Raw genomic sequence first — 19,213 nt, forward strand, 5'->3', positions numbered from 1 at the left:
ACGCGGTACGAGACCTCATTTCCGTACTGGCACCACGTCCGCATTGTTTATGCGAGCAATGAGCACATTATCATAAATCCCAGCACCACGAGGTAAGACCATAGCCTAAGTGGTCATTAAAAAGTGTGGAGATGCCTTTAAGCATCTTAATTTTTTAGCTCCATGAATGTTAAACTTCAAACTCTTGAGGGCCATTTATTTTCTGTTCTGGTTGCTAATGCTTTGATGACCTTTTGAGTTAACATTTCGCGAGAGTTTTGGTTGATGCACAGCAGATTTGTTTGTGGACGTTTGTGACATTTGCTTTCTCGATCCAAATATATACGGATGTGCACAAATCTACGCATGAACATAAATACACACACACACTCATACTCCTGCCCACATTTATATGGTGTGCAGGCAACCTCCATTTCACTTAGCCTTATAGACTATTCTTCACAGTTTATTACCCAGCCTTATAAACTGCCTTTTTGTGAGCACTCGTGAGAACAGCTCAACACCCTTGTAACAGGGTTGTGTGGTCAGCACCGCTCATGCCAAGCCACCTTTAATTTCCCAGTGCTCATGTTGACCACACCGGTGTAACATGTACGGAATCTAGGGGAGTCCCTTGGCTGTGTACTTTGCCACTCCTATTGTGTTTTTGTATCGTTTGTTGTAACTTTCTGATCCGCCCCTACTGGGCATCTGTGAAGAAAAAGAGCTTTGTAGCTCATCGGATTCCTTCTGCAGTCTAAATAAAGATTCTGATTCTGTGTTTGAATTGGCCACTGCAAGGTCACGAGTCAATAACCACTACAATATCAACCTCCATAATACAACGGCAAAGACTCCTGTTGTGGATGTACTTTTGTGCACCTGGGAATCAAGCTTGTGTCGGCAGGATCATAGTGACTTGCACGCCCCACGATGCCACCACTACAGTTACACAGATGTACACTGCACGCGCTCGCACACGGGTGACTAAGAAACTTTCAGTCCCTGAACCTGCAGGGGCAGAGATCCTTGAGAGCAACTTTGCACCTCGTTTTAGTAAAGAAAGGGTTTGAGATTCGGGTATATGACATTCACAATGCGAAATAGTGGCGATGGATGCTTTCATCGACTTGGTGGTACAGTCTGTGCCCCAGTGCCAAGGTGGACACTTGAGTTTGAAGAGAACAACATTTTATAATAGAACATGGCAGATGGCCTTTTGTTCTAAAATATATCTATCACTGCTTGATTTCTGCCGTTACTCTGATCGTGTCAACGTCCTTCACGTTCAGGTCACCAGATAATGTAAGGGGGCACTTGGATTTTTATTATTATTATTAATTCCGGTCTGCTTGTGTCTGAAAATGTCCCCTTTTGAAAGGCTGATGCGATTTCTTCTCCCCAGACACACAGGGAGGAGCCCTGACCTTGCGATAGTGTGCTCTGGCAAGGTTACGAGGCTTCAGAAACGGCTTCACGGGAGTAGCCAAAATGTCTGCTGTTGGGATCTGGTGCTCGTATAAGCGAGTGGCGCTGAGATTGAGCACGTTAAGCCATGGGCTCTTGATGTCTCGCTGCAGTCAAATTGCCAGCGTTTTGGCCATGCTACCTCCTGTGCATTTGTGCTCCGTTTTGTGCTGGTGTGTTTTATAGGATAACCTGCCATGTGGATGGATAGGATGATAATATACATTTTTTTTCTCTCTCAACAAGTTACCGGTGTAGTGCAAGCATTCATTTGATTTTCCTACATAAAAGTGTGTGTCCTTACAACGTCTAACCTTGCCATGAGCTACTGTCATGCAATATTTATCATTTGCTCACCGTTTTGAATGGTCACCTGAGGCAGGTGTTGCATCTCATTCCACATTATAGGTAAATGTGTCAAGTAAATCACTTTAAAAAATCATTTGGAGCGTCTTCCTGTTCAATGTTACATACGATGTAAGGGTTTTGTTTGTATGTGGATGACGATTGGCTCTGGTGGTTTGTTTTTAAACTTTTTTTTTTATTTTAAATCAGATCTTTACGATCTTCCTTTCATAACCATCGTCTCCCTTCGAAGATAAACGTTCAGTCTCAGCCTTCTCTCAGTCCTCCTTAAATTAAGATTACCTCCTTACCTCAAACAAGCAATGGGGACGTTTACTTGTCTCCATTGGTGACCCCGAGTTCCTATTGCAAATTCTACATTTCCATGGCAGGGACCAGTCTGTCTATGGGATGACCACCATTGACCTCCCGGAGGAACGTAGAGCCGAGTCAACCCCAACTGAGATGTCAGCTAGCACTGCTGGGCAATCGCTTCTGTAAACGATGAGAAATACCTATCAACAGAATAATAGGCAGGCCCGAAAAGCCGTGAGCTGACACAAACCCAAGCGAAACGTGTAAAAAGCACGCAGTCTTTTTTGTACTATGCAAAATCGTCAGAATTTCCTGAAAAGGTTCATTGTGGTCCACCACTCAGACAAATCACGCAGTCCGCACCAGCACCGTGGATCTTTGCCTGCCATCGTTGACCAGCGGAGAGATGGCCCCCACTGAATTGTTCTGCAGTGGAGAGCCTCGGCACCCAGCCAGCGTTTTCAACGCTTTACAATGAAGGCATTAGCTCCATCCGTCTGTCCATCCACAATGGGGCTGGGGGGGGGGCACGCTCATAATGATTATGCAGTTTGAACGAACCTGCAACATAATTCTAGATTTAAATCTTTCGTGACTGCTAGGATCCATACTCTTTGGTTCTATTGGGTAAAGTCACGTAGGTTATTTTATCTGCAACACAATGTTGCATTGCTATCAGCGACTTATTGCCAAAACATCACCTATTCGTTTTTATAATAGAGTGATACATTCTACATTTTTTGCTTTTAAGGCAGTGCTATGTGCAAAGGTTGCGTTTGTGCACGACTTGCAACGCAGCGTCACCAAGAAGATATTTCAAAAGGGTTTGCTCAAAATGTAAAGGCGCAAACCAAAGCAAAAATAAAACTTGCTTTTTGTCCCGACAGTTGCCCCATCGGCTTCCATGCCACTCGCGAAACGCTTCCCGAAAAAGCGAGAGCGCTTTGGCCAGCGTGACATACTCCACGTGCGTGCTTCAACTTGTTTTTTTTTTTCCCGTTTGCCCACGCGACAGCGATGTTCACGACGCGCGGCTCGCTGTCTCGCGGGAGCCAGCGGAGCCCCACGGCGGCGAAGACGGCCGAGCGAACCCCGAGCCAGGAAGTGCCGCCCCCTGCCCCCCCAACGGGCGGGGACAGCCGCGAGTTCGTGTGCAACACCTGGCAGCTGGAGCCCTCGCTCAGGTGAGTGGCGACGACGGGGGCGGAGGCAGGGTAGAGACGCCGCATCTTGCGAAACATCCCGGGGCATTTTACAGCTCCGGCACTTTCCAAGCTGGCAACCACGTGTGCAGGTGGCACGTGGGACCGTTGTAAAAAATTGTTTTTCGTAAAGTCAACAATGCAGCTCCACAATTTACTCGCTCATGCCACTGCTGGTGTGGGCGGTGCCCTCTCGCTTTGTGGGAAGCTCAACACAGCCCCTCTAGAAGGTGTTTTGACCGATACGTCCACACGGGCCAGACGTCTTGGAAGAGGTGCCAGTGCCCACTCTTAGCCCCGCCACACGTGACGATCATCGGCTGCGTACTCATTAATATTGCTTGGTAGACAGAGGGGAGGGTGAGTAAATAAACCTGCCCATTGTGTTATCTGGGATGCCGTGAGATGGAATCGAGCAAGCGACCTCTGGGTTGCAAGTCCGGTGTGCTGACCGTTACACCCTGGCAGCATTGGGGGATCACTGTGAATACAATATAACTCCTCAATAAGTATTCCCACAGGGGTACTCAGATTGCGTTTACTGCACGTCGCAGTATAGGATCTGCATTGTCCTGTTGAATGGAGGAGACTAATGAACACGGGAGGAATTCAATTCGACAAAGGAAACGAAAAGTCTTTGCAATGGTGTACAAGGACAGGCCAAGAAAATACCTCGGCGACATTGTTCCCAAAACAGCCTTAGAACAGAAAGATGTGTATAGTAGGCTGGGTGAGTAGTCGTCTGTATATATATATATTTATTTTCCGAGGCAGTGATAACGGTGGCACAGCGGTTTTCTGTAATCTATTTGAGAAAGCCTGTTTTAAAGGTTTCCCCCCCTCTCGCCACTTCCCTGCCACCCTAACCATTATCCTTGTGCCTCCCACCTCGTCCACGTTCCACGTTGCCTCTCTTCTTTACCTGTAACCTCCCATGACCATTTCCCCGTAGTTTATTTTCTCTTCTGCTGCACTCGCCCTCCCTCTCCCCTGTGTCACCTCCTCCTCGCTTCCTGTCCTGCTCTGCCCTCTGTCCTGCCTGCCTAATCTCATCTTCTAACACTGACCCTTAACCCGACTGTCTCCCTTTCCTCTGGATTTCTCGTGGACTCCCTCTGTCCTTTCTTCTCTTTCCATTACTCCCAATCAGCCCACTGGCCTCTCCCGCAGTATGCCCCCTTATGCATGTAACGTTTACCCACCACCCCGCGTCCCCCCTCCCTGCAGTGAATTATCACGATTCAAGTATCCATATTTTGTTCGGATGTGGAAAGTGTAGCGCCTCTAGTGGCTGCACGTTGTCACATGCAAAAATTACCTACAATAACATATCGTCCGCCGTGATCTACCCACTGCTAGATGAAGGCCTCCTCAAGTTGCCGCCATTTCTCGCAATGAAAGAAAACGCCATTTAGCTGCTGAACATAAACTCCTTTCGTCACTCCATCTCCACGGTTTTGCGTGCCTTTGAGTGTCTTATCACCTCTAGCTTCTGCTGTCCTAAGTCTTGGCCGCCGACCATCATTCCTTATTATTATTGTCATGAATATTTTTTTACAGTCAATATTATGTATATCGCTGAATTAAAACATGTTATTTTTTGGTGTATTGGTGCGTCGCTTCTCATTATCACGTTCAGGTTTCCAAAAGCACTTCACCCTGCTATCGTGCAACTTTTTCCTTCAGAAAAAATAATCCACCTTCAATAACTCGTCCAAGGTCTACACACTCCGACATGTTTTTACCGCCAGTCTCCCTCCGACAGATACCAGTTGCAGATTATCCATCGTTCACCAAACAACAACACGTACGATTGCAAAATAACGCACCCTTATAGGTCGTGGTGTCGCGAGCGTTAAGCATCGGTGAATGTACCCCGCATCCATCACACGTCTGAATTCCCGACCTCCACCCAGGCTCATCTCGTGGACGGGCCAGAAGATCGACCCCGTTGGCGTGGACTACATCCTGCAGAAGCTGGGCTTCCACCACGCGCGCACCACCATCCCCAAGTGGCTGCAGCGCGGCGTCATGGACCCGCTCGACAAGGTGCTCTCCGTGCTCATCGAGCGCCTCGTGCTGGCGTTGCAGCACGAGCGCGAGCGCAAGGCCTCGTCCAAGGACGAGCACGGCCCGAGTCAGCGCTGAGCTGCCCCGCTCGGTCGCCCGCGCGCCCGCGGCGGCTCGCGTTCGCCCCCCCCCCCCCCCCCCCCACCACCCCCTAGCCGCACCGACATCGCTGGGAGGAGCGGGGGAGTGCGGTGGCTGCCGGCGCCGTGCCGCCCCCATCCCCACACCCCACGCTAGGCGTGTGCCGAGTTGGTAATCGTTCTCCTCGTCACGGTAAAGGTTCAGCCCTGCGTTGGCTTGCTCGCATCGCTGTTGACGGAAGGGCCTCCGCAGAAGGCAGCTCTGGAGAGAGCCTCTCTCGTGAAGGCATTTTGGGTCTACTCTTCCACGCCGGCCCAGACGTCATGGGAGATTTTGTCCGAGTGCGATGGCTTTCGAAAGGAAGCCCGGTTTTGTACGAAATGCTGCGCATTTTTAATGGAGCCCACCGCGTACAAACCAGAGACGTTCACAGAACACATTTCCCTCTTCTGTGCTGTGTGGGTTTTGTTATCTCTTCAAGCGACTGTAAAACTTGTAAATTGCATTAAAAAAAAGTATCGGCTGCAGCTAGTGATAAAAGGTAGTGGGCACTTAAATAAATAAATGAGAGCCAGTTATTTGCACCATCCATTTATTCGTTTGTTATCCACAGTGGCATGCCCGCAGCCAGCGATTGCGATCGCTGTTTAGAAAAAAAAACAGGTACAAAGTTTGTTTTGCGACGATTAAACATGACCCTTGTGTTGTGGTAGCTGTTGGTGACATGAGGAATGTGCTATTTAGTTGGCTGTGGAGTGGTGGTATCACCACACCAGCTTTATTTATCGCTTTTAATCACACTCACTTGGAATTATTTACAGTTGAGGCCAAAGTAAGAAAGTTAAATTCATGGTAAAACTGGATTAAAACTATAAAACAAGAAAATAAAGTTTAAAAATATTAAAATATAAACTAATGTAAACTCATTGTCCTGTTCTAAGCAAAGCAATTTGTAAATTTGTTGAATTAAAATTAAAGATGCTGTTCTTGTAAAGATGAAAACATTAATCTTAGATGCTACCTGCCAAATCTCTTCTGTGTACTTGGCACAAACCATCGCGGTAAAATTAGGTGTAGTGTCAATTATATTTTTTACTTTATTCCTAGCTTCACTAATTTGAGTGCACACTTAACGCTTGGCGTGACCAAATGTCCGTGCGGATTGGTACCAGGAGCACCTCTTTAAGCGTTTAATTGCCAACGGGCAGATTTGAGGGTCAGCCGAGGCACAGGCTGTAAAAGCGTAGGAACGCGAATCGCAACCGCCTTGTGGACACGCCATCGGCTCTTTGCCGCCTCGCCGTTGCCCCCACATTGACCCGCACTGCCAGGGAGTGCAGCGGGCCGCGTCAGACGACACGGGGACCGGTACGCTCCGCAGATCCACGCCGACGTGTCGCGTGCGTGATTGAGCCGCTCGGCTTCGCTCAAATACCCAGGAGGGAGGGCAGGTGACCGTGCCTCTCCTGTGACCACGCGGAACGTAAGCTGCTCGCCCCCCGGAGATTATGTGCAGCTTTTTTGGCTCGTCACCAGTCCGCCGCAGCTTTTCCTCGCCCCAGTGTGATGCGACGTTGGCGTAGAGCTGAGATTAAGTCCCCTGTTGCGCTCGGAGGGATCCGCAGTCAATGTTCAGCCACTCCCGTGGCGCCGGGCTGATTAGCAACCGTTGTACATAGCCTGGTCTACGGTTACATTCGTGTGTGTAGTCATCGCACCAGGGAATTGTAATTCATTTGTATGTATGTATGTTGGACTTCGGAGGTATATGCATTTATTATTGTATGCATATGCAGCGTTCGGTATTGACATCGGTGTGTGTGATTGATCTAAAGATGTACCTTCATGGCTGGCTGCGGTTAGAGAGAATATTTCCATAAAAATGTAAAGCCGCTTTTTAATGTGGTCCTAAATAGGCTGCTCATGCTTTCACAACAGCAGGGTGATAATAGGTTCTAAAACAACCAAATAATCCATTAGAACCCCGCTCGATGTCCCTTGTGGTTATGGAGAAGGCTGTGAGAACACTCGCATCAACTCCTTGGTGTTCGCGCCTTGCTTTTGGCAAGCAGCGACATCTTGATGCCATTGTTTTTCATTTCGTGTTGTTTACCGCCACGCTGCACTGTTGATTAATTTTTCCTGTTGGACTGGTGGCTCGTGCAGTTGTAAATATAGTTGAGTGCAATTCAAGGTTGTTGCTCAAAGTTCGGAAGCTCAAATGTCACGCCATCACGCGAGGAGGAAAGTCACGGTGGCATAACGGCCGCCGTGATTTGAATTCCGTGCAGTTTCCCGTCGGTCACAGAAAGTACAAGAAATGTCACTGTCGCCGCCGCCGCCGCCGCCTTCACCGCAGTCGCGGCCGCCCCTCGCCGCGGTGCCACGGCGTCGACACAACCTGGCTTGGGGTGCGGTGTGGTCGCTGGAACGGCGCAGCGCCGTCAAATAAATAAATGTGGCCATGTGTGCGCCGTGAGATTCGCTCGCGTTTTGTGTACGCTGGCTTGTCGTGCAGGTGCTGAGTAGCCGTCTGGTGTGTTTTCGACTTGAAATGATCGAGGTAGAACGTGAGCTCCTTTAATTCGGTTCCTGATTAAGCTTCAGAGCGAAACTTTGGACATCGTGCCGAACAACTCACGGTACCGCCCGAAATCACGTCGGAGAGCTTACGCGCACCTTGGCCAGCGTGCGATTCTGGCCGCCGAGCCCTGGAGATCACCGTCGGCAATGCCCATCCCTGGGTGAGTCCGCAGCGGGGATTGACAAGTGCCAACGGGAGCACGGGGAATGTTCGAGATGGTATTGTGGGCGTGACTGACTCGGAGGGAGTTGATTGTGCGGGATGCCGTGTGTTGAATCCCGTGTCATCGACATGTAATCGAGACGTTAAATTTAATTTTCCACGTTCGCGTTATGGTGAAGGGCCGTTTGGGAATCTGCGGGGTTTTTTTTGCGTCGGGTTTCTCCCTCTCTCTCTGACTTTGCACAGCTCCCCCAGGGCAGCGTGGGCCCCACCCCCCTCGGATTATGGGCCTGCCTTGCTGTGCGCGTTTACCTGCATCTTCTGCAAAGAGTTCTTTATACCTGTGGTTCTTACATCGCCGTTGCGAACGCGTCATTATTTTATTCTGTTTTCGAGCACATTATTCATCATCTCTCGTGCTTCGGTTGTTTTTAAACTCGGATCCCAATGCGTCCAAAATGTGAACATGCGTTGGAATATCTGTGCTGTTTTTTAGTTCATATAATTGGCACAAAATCACAATGTAACCTTTTTGGTGGTTGTATAGATGGAGAGGTGGAATGGGGGAGGGGTGTGCGCTACAGCGAGAACATAAACCAAACAAGACAAACACGGAAATATTTACATACACACACACAGGTTACAGCGCTGTAAGTTACTTGGTCATTATATCACGTATGGTTGACAACAATTGCAGGAGTTTTATTCATTTTCTGTATGATGGCTGATTACACAAAGGGGCAGGAGGGGAGGCAGAGCCATGCCCCTGGTGCCTCTTTTCATTTTCCCGAGCGGAACAACATGTGTCTGCACGTCTGAAGGGTCATCAATACCCCTGCGTTCCTCCTTAACCCTCTGCACGTACAGTGAGGGAAAAAAGTATTTGATCCCCTGCTGATTTTGTACGTTTGCTCACTGACAAAGAAATGATCAGTCTATAATTTTAATGGTAGGTTTATTTGAACAGTGAGAGACAGAATAACAACAAAATCCAGAAAAAAACGCATGTCAAAATGTTATAAATTGATTTGCATTTTAATGAGGGAAATAAGTATTTGACCCCCTATGCAAAACATGACTTAGTACTTGGTGGCAAAACCCTTGTTGGCAATCACAGAGGTCAGACGTTTCTTGTAGTTGGCCACCAGGTTTGCACACATCTCAGGAGGGATTTTGTCCCACTCCTCTTTGCAGATCTTCTCCAAGTCATTAAGGTTTCGAGGCTGACGTTTGGCAACTCGAACCTTCAGCTCCCTCAGATTTTCTATGGGATTAAGGTCTGGAGACTGGCTAGGGCCACTCCAGGACCTTAATGTGCTTCTTCTTGAGCCACTCCTTTGTTACCTTGGCCGTGTGTTTTGGGTCATTGTCATGCTGGAATACCCATTCACGACCCATTTTCAATGCCCTGGCTGAGGGAAGGAGGTTATCACCCAAGATTTGACGGTACATGGCCCCGTCCATCGTCCCTTTGATGCGGTGAAGTTGTCCTGTCCCCTTAGCAGAAAAACACCCCCAAAGCATAATGTTTACAACTCCATGTTTGACGGTGGGGACGGTGTTCTTGGGGTCATAGGTAGCATTCCTCCTCCAAAACGGCGAATTGAGTTGATGCCAAAGAGCTCCATTTTGGTCTCATCTGACCACAACACTTTCACCCAGTTGTCCTCTGAATCATTCAGATGTTCATTGGCAAACTTCAGACGGGCATGTATATGTGCTTTCTTGAGCAGGGGGACTTTGCAGGCGCTGCAGGATCTCAGTCCTTCATGGCGTAGTGTGTTACCAATTGTTTTCTTGGTGACTATGGTCCCAGCTGCCTTGAGATGATTGACAAGATCCTCCCGTGTAGTTCTGGGCTGATTCCTCACCGTTCTCATGATCATTGCAACTCCACGAGGTGAGATCTTGCATGGAGCCCCAGGCCGAGGGAGATTGACAGTTATTTTGTGTTTCTTCCATTTGCGAATAATCGCACCAGCTGTTGTCACCGTCTCACCAAGCTGCTTGGCAATGGTCTTGCAGCCCATTCCAGCCTTGTGTAGGTCTACAATCTTGTCCCTGACTTCCTTGGAGAGCTCTTTGGTCTTGGCCATGGTGGAGAGTTTGGAATCTGATTGATTGATTGCTTCTGTGGACAGGTGCCTTTTATACAGGTAACAAGCTGAGATTAGGAGCACTCCCTTTAAGAGTGTGCTCCTAATCTCAGCTCGTTACCTGTATAAAAGACACCTGGGAGCCAGAAATCTTTCTGATTGAGAGGGGGTCAAATATTTATTTCCCTCATTAAAATGCAAATCAATTTATAACATTTTTGACATGCCTTTTTCTGGATTTTGTTGTTGTTATTCTATCTCTCACTGTTCAAATAAACCTACCATTAAAATTATAGACTGAGCATTTCTTTGTCAGTGGGCAAACGTGCAAAATCAGCAGGGGATCAAATACTTTTTTTTTCCCCTCACTGTATATGATTATACCCCGATGCTCACTCCTGCTTGTTTCGGAGCAGGCAGGCAGACACGCCGCTGCTATTGAAACGGCATGAAACGGTATCCCCGTGAGCTCCCCCTCTGCGACTCCCCCTCTCCGACTCCCTCTTGGCTCTCAGCTGCCATTAGCTCTCTTGGGTCAAAATTGGTCACACGCTGACTTTTATTCCATGGTGAACCGCCGCGTGGGGTTTAGCAATCGGGCAATCAAAGCGGGGAAACTGTTCCGATGCGTGCCTGACAGCGGACTAACGGAGGAATTCGCAAGCAACTTCCCCTTGGGCGATGTTCACAGGCTCAACGTGCGTGATGAAATTAACTTGCAACTCGCTTGTATATATATTTTTTTATATTTTCGTTTTGTTCATAAGTGGGTGTTTTTTGGTAGGATTTAGTAACACTGTTACTGCCGTGTTTTTTCTAATAGTTCTACTGATTGTTGCCTTTAGCAATGTTAATCATGGGTGGTGACTCGTCAGCTTGAAGTACATGGGAATAAATGAGCCACGGATAAATGAGAGGGACCATCCTATAGACGATGTGCTTACGTCATTTAGCCCTGTTAATTTTTGCTTTAAGCCTCGAGCAAGGAGAAACATGTATATCATAGTGTCACTGCGTTGCGCATTTAAGGAAAGTAGGGGGTTCCCCCCTCCCCCACCTTCCTGTAACCCAGCCTGCATCGGCCTCCATTCTACATACAACGTTTCGCTTTTGCAATACTTCACACACTCGTGGTCAATATTGCGCAGACGTAAGCGCGTGCCATCGAGCACGCGCTCAGAGCTCGGTGACCGGTCCTTTGGGGGTCGGCCGCGAGTCACCCGCTCGGACACTCGCGGCTTTGGTGCGCTCCCGAGCCACCGGGCGGGAGGGCTCGGAGTGTTGTTCATGAGCCGTCGCTTGCGTCGCTTCGGCTGCCGTTTTCTTCGCCCGCGGCCATCGCAGAGTGGCGCTGGCTTCAACCGTGCACTCCCGTGCGTGTGCGTTTCAATTGGCCACTGTTGAATTGTGTGTGTTTTTTTTTTAAAACGCCTCGTGCAGCTTTTATGCAACCCTTAAAAAATTTGTTAAATTCCAAAAACTAAATCACACCCGTTGGTTTCTTTAAAGCAAAAAAATACGCACGTGATTAAATAGAGGTTTTATTTTTGGAAGCTTGCGCGTGCGTGTCGAAAAGATGGTCTGGTGCGTGCCTCTTCAATTTAAAACCTAAACGAGATCCCCCCCCCCCCCTGCACTGGCGACCCCATAGGGGCCAACGCGAGCGGCGTGCGCGCTACACGTGCCGCCCGTGTCAACCTCCACTGAGCAGAATTGGTGATGAGTCCCCAGCGCTGTGCCCTGTCAGAGGGAGGAGGCAGAGAAGGGACCGCGGCTTCCTCCTCTCGCGACAGTTGGATGGTGGCTCGGGGTTTATCAGAGAGAGTCCCACAGCCACGTGGTGTGACAGCATTTGCTTATTGATTTGTTTGCACGAATGAGCGTTTAGCGTTTTCCTGAGATAAAGCGACAGGTTACGTTGTGGGCACGAATAAATATATTTTTTAAATAACGTTATTCTAGAAGTCGGGCACGGCCAGGTCCACTCGCACTAAACAGAGGACAGCTCGGGTGGGTGAACGCAAGAGGTGAAATGACTTGTAAGCGGCTGTCAAGTCATTCACAGCTGGGACAGGCGAGCACCGCACGAGCTCCCATTGGGCAGACAAGATCTTCAAGACAACTGGCAGGGAGCGAGTACAATATTACTCGTATTAACACCAACTACATGCCCCCCACCCACCCCCAAGTAGTATGTACTCATGCGTCATCTCAACTCCTGGGCGCCTTTGTGGGGGCGTTGGTGTTTGGCATCATTCCGTTTAGAGTTGCGAACAAACACACACACGTGGTAACGCGCACACACGCACGTGGTGGTAACGCGCACACACGCAAACACACACACGTGTGTGTGTGTGCGTGTTTGCGTGTGTGCGCGTTACCACGAGAGTGGTAATAAACAACACTCCGGTACCAGCGCTGCGTTCGTGTTAGGGGCACCCTGCCCTTTCTGTGCATGTAACTAATCACAGTAATATATTACATTGGAATTGATCTGCTCTTAAACCGTAATGATTTATTTTTATTTTGCCAAGACGCTACCTACAATGACTACAGTGGTGGTTGAATGCTTTATGGTTTTGATGTTATTTGCCATGGATGTACGCTTGATACTTTATTTAATTTAGAAACAGCGTTGTCTTTATAAACCCCGATGTGTAGAAACCCCGATGTGTAGAAACCCCGATGCGCGCGGGACAGTGCTGCGAGACTGCTAATACGCTCGGAAAGTAGAACTTCAATATCCTCGTCCCAATTTTAATACAATGTCAGTTTTCTCTCATTTAGAGAGGGTGATTTGAAAGAGCGAGAGAACAAGAGGAGAGGAAAACGTTTTGGGGGGAGTGTGTGCGAGTGCGTGTCTGAGTCTGTGTGTGTGTGAGTGAGTGTGTGAGTCTGTGTGTGAGAGTGTGTGTGAGAGTGAGTGTGTGCGAGTCTGTGTGTGAGAGGGTGTGAGAGTGAGTGAGTGTGTGCGAGTCTGTGTGTGAGAGTGAGTGTGTGCGAGTCTGTGTGTGAGAATGTGTGAGAGTCTTTGTGTGAGAGTGTGTGAGTCTTTGTGTGAGAGTGAGTGTGTGAGAGAGTGTGAGAGGGTGTGTGAGTCTGTGCGAGTCTGTGTGTGTGTGAGTCTGTGTGTGGGTGAGTCTGTGTGTGTGTGAGTCTGTGTGTGTGAGGGTGAGTGTGTGAGAGTGAGTGTGTGAGAGTACGTGTGAGAGAGTGTGAGAGGGTGTGTGAGTGTGTGAGAGAGTGTGAGAGGGTGTGTGAGTGTGTGAGAGTGAGTGTGTGCGAGTGTGTGAGAGAGTGTGAGAGGGTGTGTAAGAGTGTTTGCCACCACCGCTGTGACGCCTGTGGCGTTGGATGGCAGGTTTTTCGGACCTGGCAAGCGTGCTCGGTGCAATAGCTGTGCCCCAGTGCCCCGTGATGTTTAACATGTTATTAACAGACCAAACCTTGTGATGTGATCGTGCAAAACAATAACAGCGACTGGCGAACAAACAGAGCCGCCGTTCATCACTAACAAAAATGTGAATTGTCAACTTTTGCTGCTTATGGAGCCTTTTTGTAAAAATCATCTCTTTTTTACGATTAAATGTATTTGTTTATTGATATGACTGGTTGTTTCAAATGGGGTAAGCCACTTTGCGTGACTTTTTTAGTCGGACGGGTGCATTGCTTAACTACTGCATTATTGTTTTGTGTTTTGTAATACAATGTGCAATTAATACGGGCCTGTGGTTATGATCTTTGGTGTTAATGTTTCTGAGAAAATAAAATATTCAGACATTACCGACTCTGTTATTTTCTGGATTTTGTTGCAAACATGCGAGTGCAGACCGAAGGCTTCTGTGCCATCGTCTGGAAATAGACTCGGCAGTAGTCGTGTGATGAATCGTAGATTAAAATTGATTCTCTCACTCGCGATACACGCATCGACCAGGTGCATCTAGGAATCAATTACTCTCAACTTATGCACTCTGAAGCTGATGATAAACACGAGACCGACAACACAAGGCGGACAATTCAAATGAGACGCTACATACAAGGCATAAAATAATGAAATCTTGGAGTCCAATCTTGAACCCGAATCGTGAGACATCATTGAGGGAGGGGTGAACAGCTCCACGTCTATAACGGTCGACTGGCCTTGCCTCCTATCTCTGTCTGCAAGTCCTTCAACTGACGTCGACGTGGCAGTATGTGGTGCTGAATAGATTGCTGCAGATGATAATGTGCATTCGTTCTGTATGCGTGGAGGTGTGTGTGTATCAGATGATGAACTTAGCTTGTCACAGTAGTTTTTGTTTTATATGTGCTGTACAGTACTTTTATTTCATATAACTTTGATTTATGCGAGGTGGTTTGTTGGTCTCAGTGGCAAAATATGTCCGTGTCTGTATGCACTTACCACTGTGCATGCATTTTTTTCATGTCCATGCATTTCCACGTGACGCTATGCATGTGCATTTGTGGTGGTGTGTGCATGCTTGAGCGTGTAAGGAAGAGGTGTCGTAAGACGTTTTTTGTGCACTGCTGCTGCAATGCTGGATGAGCCAGTCTTTGTTCCAGGCCATGGCAATTGACATCCGAATGTGTCCTGGGATACCTCTAGGTCAACTCGGCCTAAAACAAGCACCGTTGCGCCGACATCAACACTGGGAACACAGAGGCGGCCGGGCGTGTTGCTGACTCCCAACGCCCTCTCGCAGCATCGTTTCAGATCTCAAATGCGGAAGAGGTCGCCAACGGCCGACCCCATCCCAACTGTCCGGGCTAAATCGCGGTCCTACTTGCATGGTAGCGAGCGTGCACGTGGGCGCGTTCGTGCGCGTGAGCACGCGCTGCAGGGGTGTCATGTGAGCGATCCACTGTACGAGTCGGCATGACCCAGGGCATGGTGCCGCCTGCTTCTCAAATTGAATCTTTGTTTATTTATTTAATTGCTTTTTGTGTGCGTGTGTTTGTTATTTCAGTGCTCTGGCGTTAATGTGTACGAAGGGACACATCGGCCGCCTTTTCGGCCTCTCTCAAATTAATCTAAAATATTTATTTTGCTCTTGCTGTAACGAAATCGTCTACATTACTCATTCATACTGAACCAAAGTAAGTATTTCTGCAATGTGCTATGCCATGCTTTCTACCAGTTCCAACTGGGTGCATCCGATGCACGCCCCCTTGCATGCAATGTGCATGTGGGTTACCACCTTACATGCAATGTGCATGGGGGTTACCACCTTACATGCAATGTGCATGGGAATTGTCACCTTGCATGCAATGTGCATGGGGGTTGTCACCTTGCACATCAAACAGCGCCAGGCCACCTCCGTGCTGAGTTCTCTTCCCCAACGTGTGGATGCGTGATGACATTCCATAAAACCAAGTCACCCGTGCGATAACAGGTAATGCATAATCTTGACTTAAAGCTTTCGTGACTGCAGGAATTCATATTCTTGGGTCTTTCGGTAAAGTCACTTAGGTAGGTTCAAAGAAAATAACAAAAAATATTATAACAGGTGAGCATAGTTAATCATTGTGGGGTGGTAGGAGGAAGGAACCGCTTTCGCGCTAATTTTAGCGTAGATCAAAACATGTTTTTGTATCAACGTTGATCGGTGAATTGACGACTTTAAAAACATCACTTACGTGGTTTTTATTTACAAATAAAATGTATGGATGTTTTCATGAGTTCTGCTGTACTTGGACTTGTGATGGCAGACATTTAAGCGTCGTTATTCTGCATCGTGGCTTAAACAAAAATTAAATAAAAAAAATTCCCCCAAAAATCTCATGAATGCCTGCAAGACCGCCTTCAGATGCAGTCACAGTGTGACGCTTCATTAATCCGGATTGCGTTGTGCAATGTTCTGGTATGCACAAGGGTGTCAAGTTGTTCATTACAGGGATGGGTTCGGTGTCTCATCACCCCTTGTTAGAAGAGACGGTGCAAATCTGCACGATCGTGGCTGTTCGCCGCACACACGCACACACGCACACACACACACACGTGCTTGTCCGTTCAACAAAGGCCACCTCTCAGTCACGCGTGCCAATCACGAAACACACCTCGCAACCAAAACCCTGCCTCCTGCTTACATTGGGCAACTTTAACCGTTTTTTTTTAAGCAGCGTATTTAAACGAAAAATCCTCCTCCTCGATCATCGCAATCATCATCGTCATCATCACCTGCATTGCCATGTAAGAGATATTCATAACCAGGTGACGGCCATAGCACCGGCCGCGTTTCCTTGGCGAGAGATGTGTACGAGAGACGGACTATTAGAAACTACGGTTTGTTTTGTTCGAAACGTCAATAATTTATTGGTGCTGACGAAATACAGTGCAAGACAGCAAGCTAAGCAAATACTCGTAACCGTGAAATTGATATTATCTTGTGAAAGGCAACGCTCAGAATCGACGACCAAAATAACTCCTTAACGTTTCGTGATGCTCCCAATTCTCTTCGGGCTAGACGTCACCATCGGGCCACAACTTTCCCTCTCGCGCTGCTCTGAAGCAGAGCCACCAACCATCAGATCCATTACCACGACAAAATGGTTCAGCCACCAGGGCAGCGTTAACGAGGGCGGCGGGTGGAGTGCTGTTGGTGAGCACCTCGGGGAAGTCGCTCTCGTCTGCACCCACCCACTACTTGGTGCGGTGAAATTACGCGCAGCCGACAAATTGCCCCGCGGGATCAATTGATGTTCCATTTTACAAAATTGGAGACTAAGAAGCTCGCTTGGTGCTCTCTCTGATTGATCGACGGGCTGCGTACCCTTCCACGCAGACCCAATGCGATCGCTAACAATGCCCAGACCTGCGTCCTGATGCCCCCCCAACCATCCCAGCCCCGACATCCTCGCCCCTAATCACGCCATTCTGCTCGGGTGCCTTGAGTGGCTCTGGGTGCGTCCTCTCTTTGTTTCCCTTCTTCCTGGGCGAGTTTGCACCGCGCGCGCCCCGACTTGGATTGCGTTTTGTGGAGGGTTTAATCGGAGCCCGGCTCCCCCACGCCCCCCACTCTCTCCTGGCTGGCCCTGTGAGATTCACGCGTGGCAGACCCGGAGGTCGTCACGCGTGGCCCAGGGAGAGGGGCGAGAGATTTACTTGGCCAGCTGTAAAACAAAACAGCACGGGGCGTAAAGCGCAAAGAGCGTGCTGCACGGTGAAGCAGGCAAATTTTTGAGTTCGGATTCCTGGTCACGGATAACGTGGGCGGCGAGTGAGAGCGACATTTGAACAGATCTCGAGCCCCGCCCCGTCACTAACAACCCCCATAAGACTTGCGCGGCATGGGTGGGCCCTCGTTTAGCAGTCGCTTGACAAAGTGCTGACAATTAGGGTTCCTGAGCCATCGGCATCATTTTACTGAGGCGATCAATTGGTTATGCCATCTCGTACAACGGACACAACAATATACAATAGTTTGAGAGTGCATAATAACCAATGTTTGTTTTATAAACATTCTTGTTTGAGGGACATTCACCTGTTAGTCCAGCTGTATTGTTTTCAATTGTATTGGTTATCCTTTAGATGGACGCGTTTATTGTTGCATACATGCAACGCTTTGAAAGTAGACTTGACATTTAATATCGAGAGATGCAGTTTTGGCGTGCGGTTTTTTAGATGTTACAAATATCCAATTCCAATTTTTTTCCGCTCTGGCGCAATTACATTTTGTAGGATTCATCCGTCAGACTTACAGCCAGTTATTTTAATCTTTCTAACTGCCATATGAAGGATGCAAGGAAACTTGACTTTTAAATGTAGCAAATGATGAGAAAGTGGTATTTGAAGACGAAATTGTACCCTCGTCTTGACTGGAAAACCGCATTTTAAACTTGTCCTGCACCTTTCGCATATGCTGCCTCTGGCTCTTATCTCGCTAAAAAAAAAGACATCCCACAATAAGTCTTAGCCAGATAGCTCTGGGGGAGGGAGGGGGTAAAATGTGGGTAACTATTTTGACCTTTCTGATTGGCCCCGAATTGAGGTTAAATGCTCGTTTTTTCACCATTAACCACCATCCTGGCGATGTAATGAAATGTTGCGATTGAAATTAGCGATTCGAATCACTAATAGATTATTTAGCCGCACTGATTCTTGCCTCCGCCCATGGCAGCAGGGATCGCGTAAACCCACGACACACAATGCACGAACAGGAACTACAACAAACAGCAGTTCGACACTCAGTGGTGGTGACTTCGCCACGGCACTTGTGCCCGGCTAGGTGCACTTTGTGGCCACGTAAAGTCTCGAAGGTTCCCCGCGGCAGGAGGTCACGGGATAGACCTAGGGGTCGTGGGTTAACTTAGATAACTGGCAGATGCACCACCTGTGCTCCCTACTCTGCCAACTTGCTGCGTTTTATCCGCCCGGCGCTCCGCACGTTGTTGTGAGCGTCGCTTCTCTGGCCTCCGCTGTTGCTGGAGGGCGACTGCCTCCAACTGCCCAATAGCGTCCTCCACAGAGGCCGATCTTGACACCGCTGGTACCAGTCTTTAGCAAGTTCACTCAGCTCCACATCCTCTCGTACCGTATCAGTGTCCATCTCTTCTCCAACCCGTGCCGCGCCCGTTTAGTTCCTTCTATCCGGCCAAACAGAAGCTGCTTTGGGGATGCAGCGGCTGGGCATGCGGGCTACGTGACCCAGCCAGCGCATCGAATTGCCCGTGAGGAGCCCACGGATCCTTGAATATTAACGGTGAGTCACCTGCATTCTTGACCAGGAAACATTTTAAACTAGAAATAAAGACGCCTTTCATGCTCTTTGGTTCTTTCGGTAAAGTCACGTGGGTATAAAAAATAATAGATCACGACGTTTGGAACGCAGCAACAAGCGACCGTCTTCAGGTGAAGGAATCGGACTGCTGTGGACGAGGCATTGTATTGACCCGAGAGGGGGGGAGGGAGGTGG

The 19,213-nt window shown here is 48.5% G+C and overlaps 1 protein-coding gene across 7 annotated transcripts in view; it reads left to right on the forward strand.

Moving 5' to 3' along the window:
* The window catches only part of BLTP1 (bridge-like lipid transfer protein family member 1), a 144,842-nt gene extending 130,758 nt beyond the window's left edge, over window positions 1-14,084 (forward strand). For all 7 annotated transcript variants that reach the window (XM_032956462.2, XM_076067780.1, XM_032956464.2 and 4 more), the window contains 2 exons: window positions 3,122-3,290; window positions 5,225-14,084. In XM_032956462.2, coding sequence (XP_032812353.2) covers window positions 3,122-3,290; window positions 5,225-5,456 — 401 coding nt within the window. In that variant the 3' untranslated portion in view covers window positions 5,457-14,084. The remainder of the gene's footprint in view (window positions 1-3,121; window positions 3,291-5,224) is intronic.
* Window positions 14,085-19,213: the final 5,129 nt, after the last annotated feature.

The sequence above is a fragment of the Petromyzon marinus genome, chromosome 18 (genome assembly GCF_048934315.1).
Source record: "Petromyzon marinus isolate PM22_M1 ecotype Great Lakes invasive population chromosome 18, UKy_Petmar_22M1.pri1.0, whole genome shotgun sequence".
Lineage (NCBI taxonomy): Eukaryota > Metazoa > Chordata > Hyperoartia > Petromyzontiformes > Petromyzontidae > Petromyzon > Petromyzon marinus.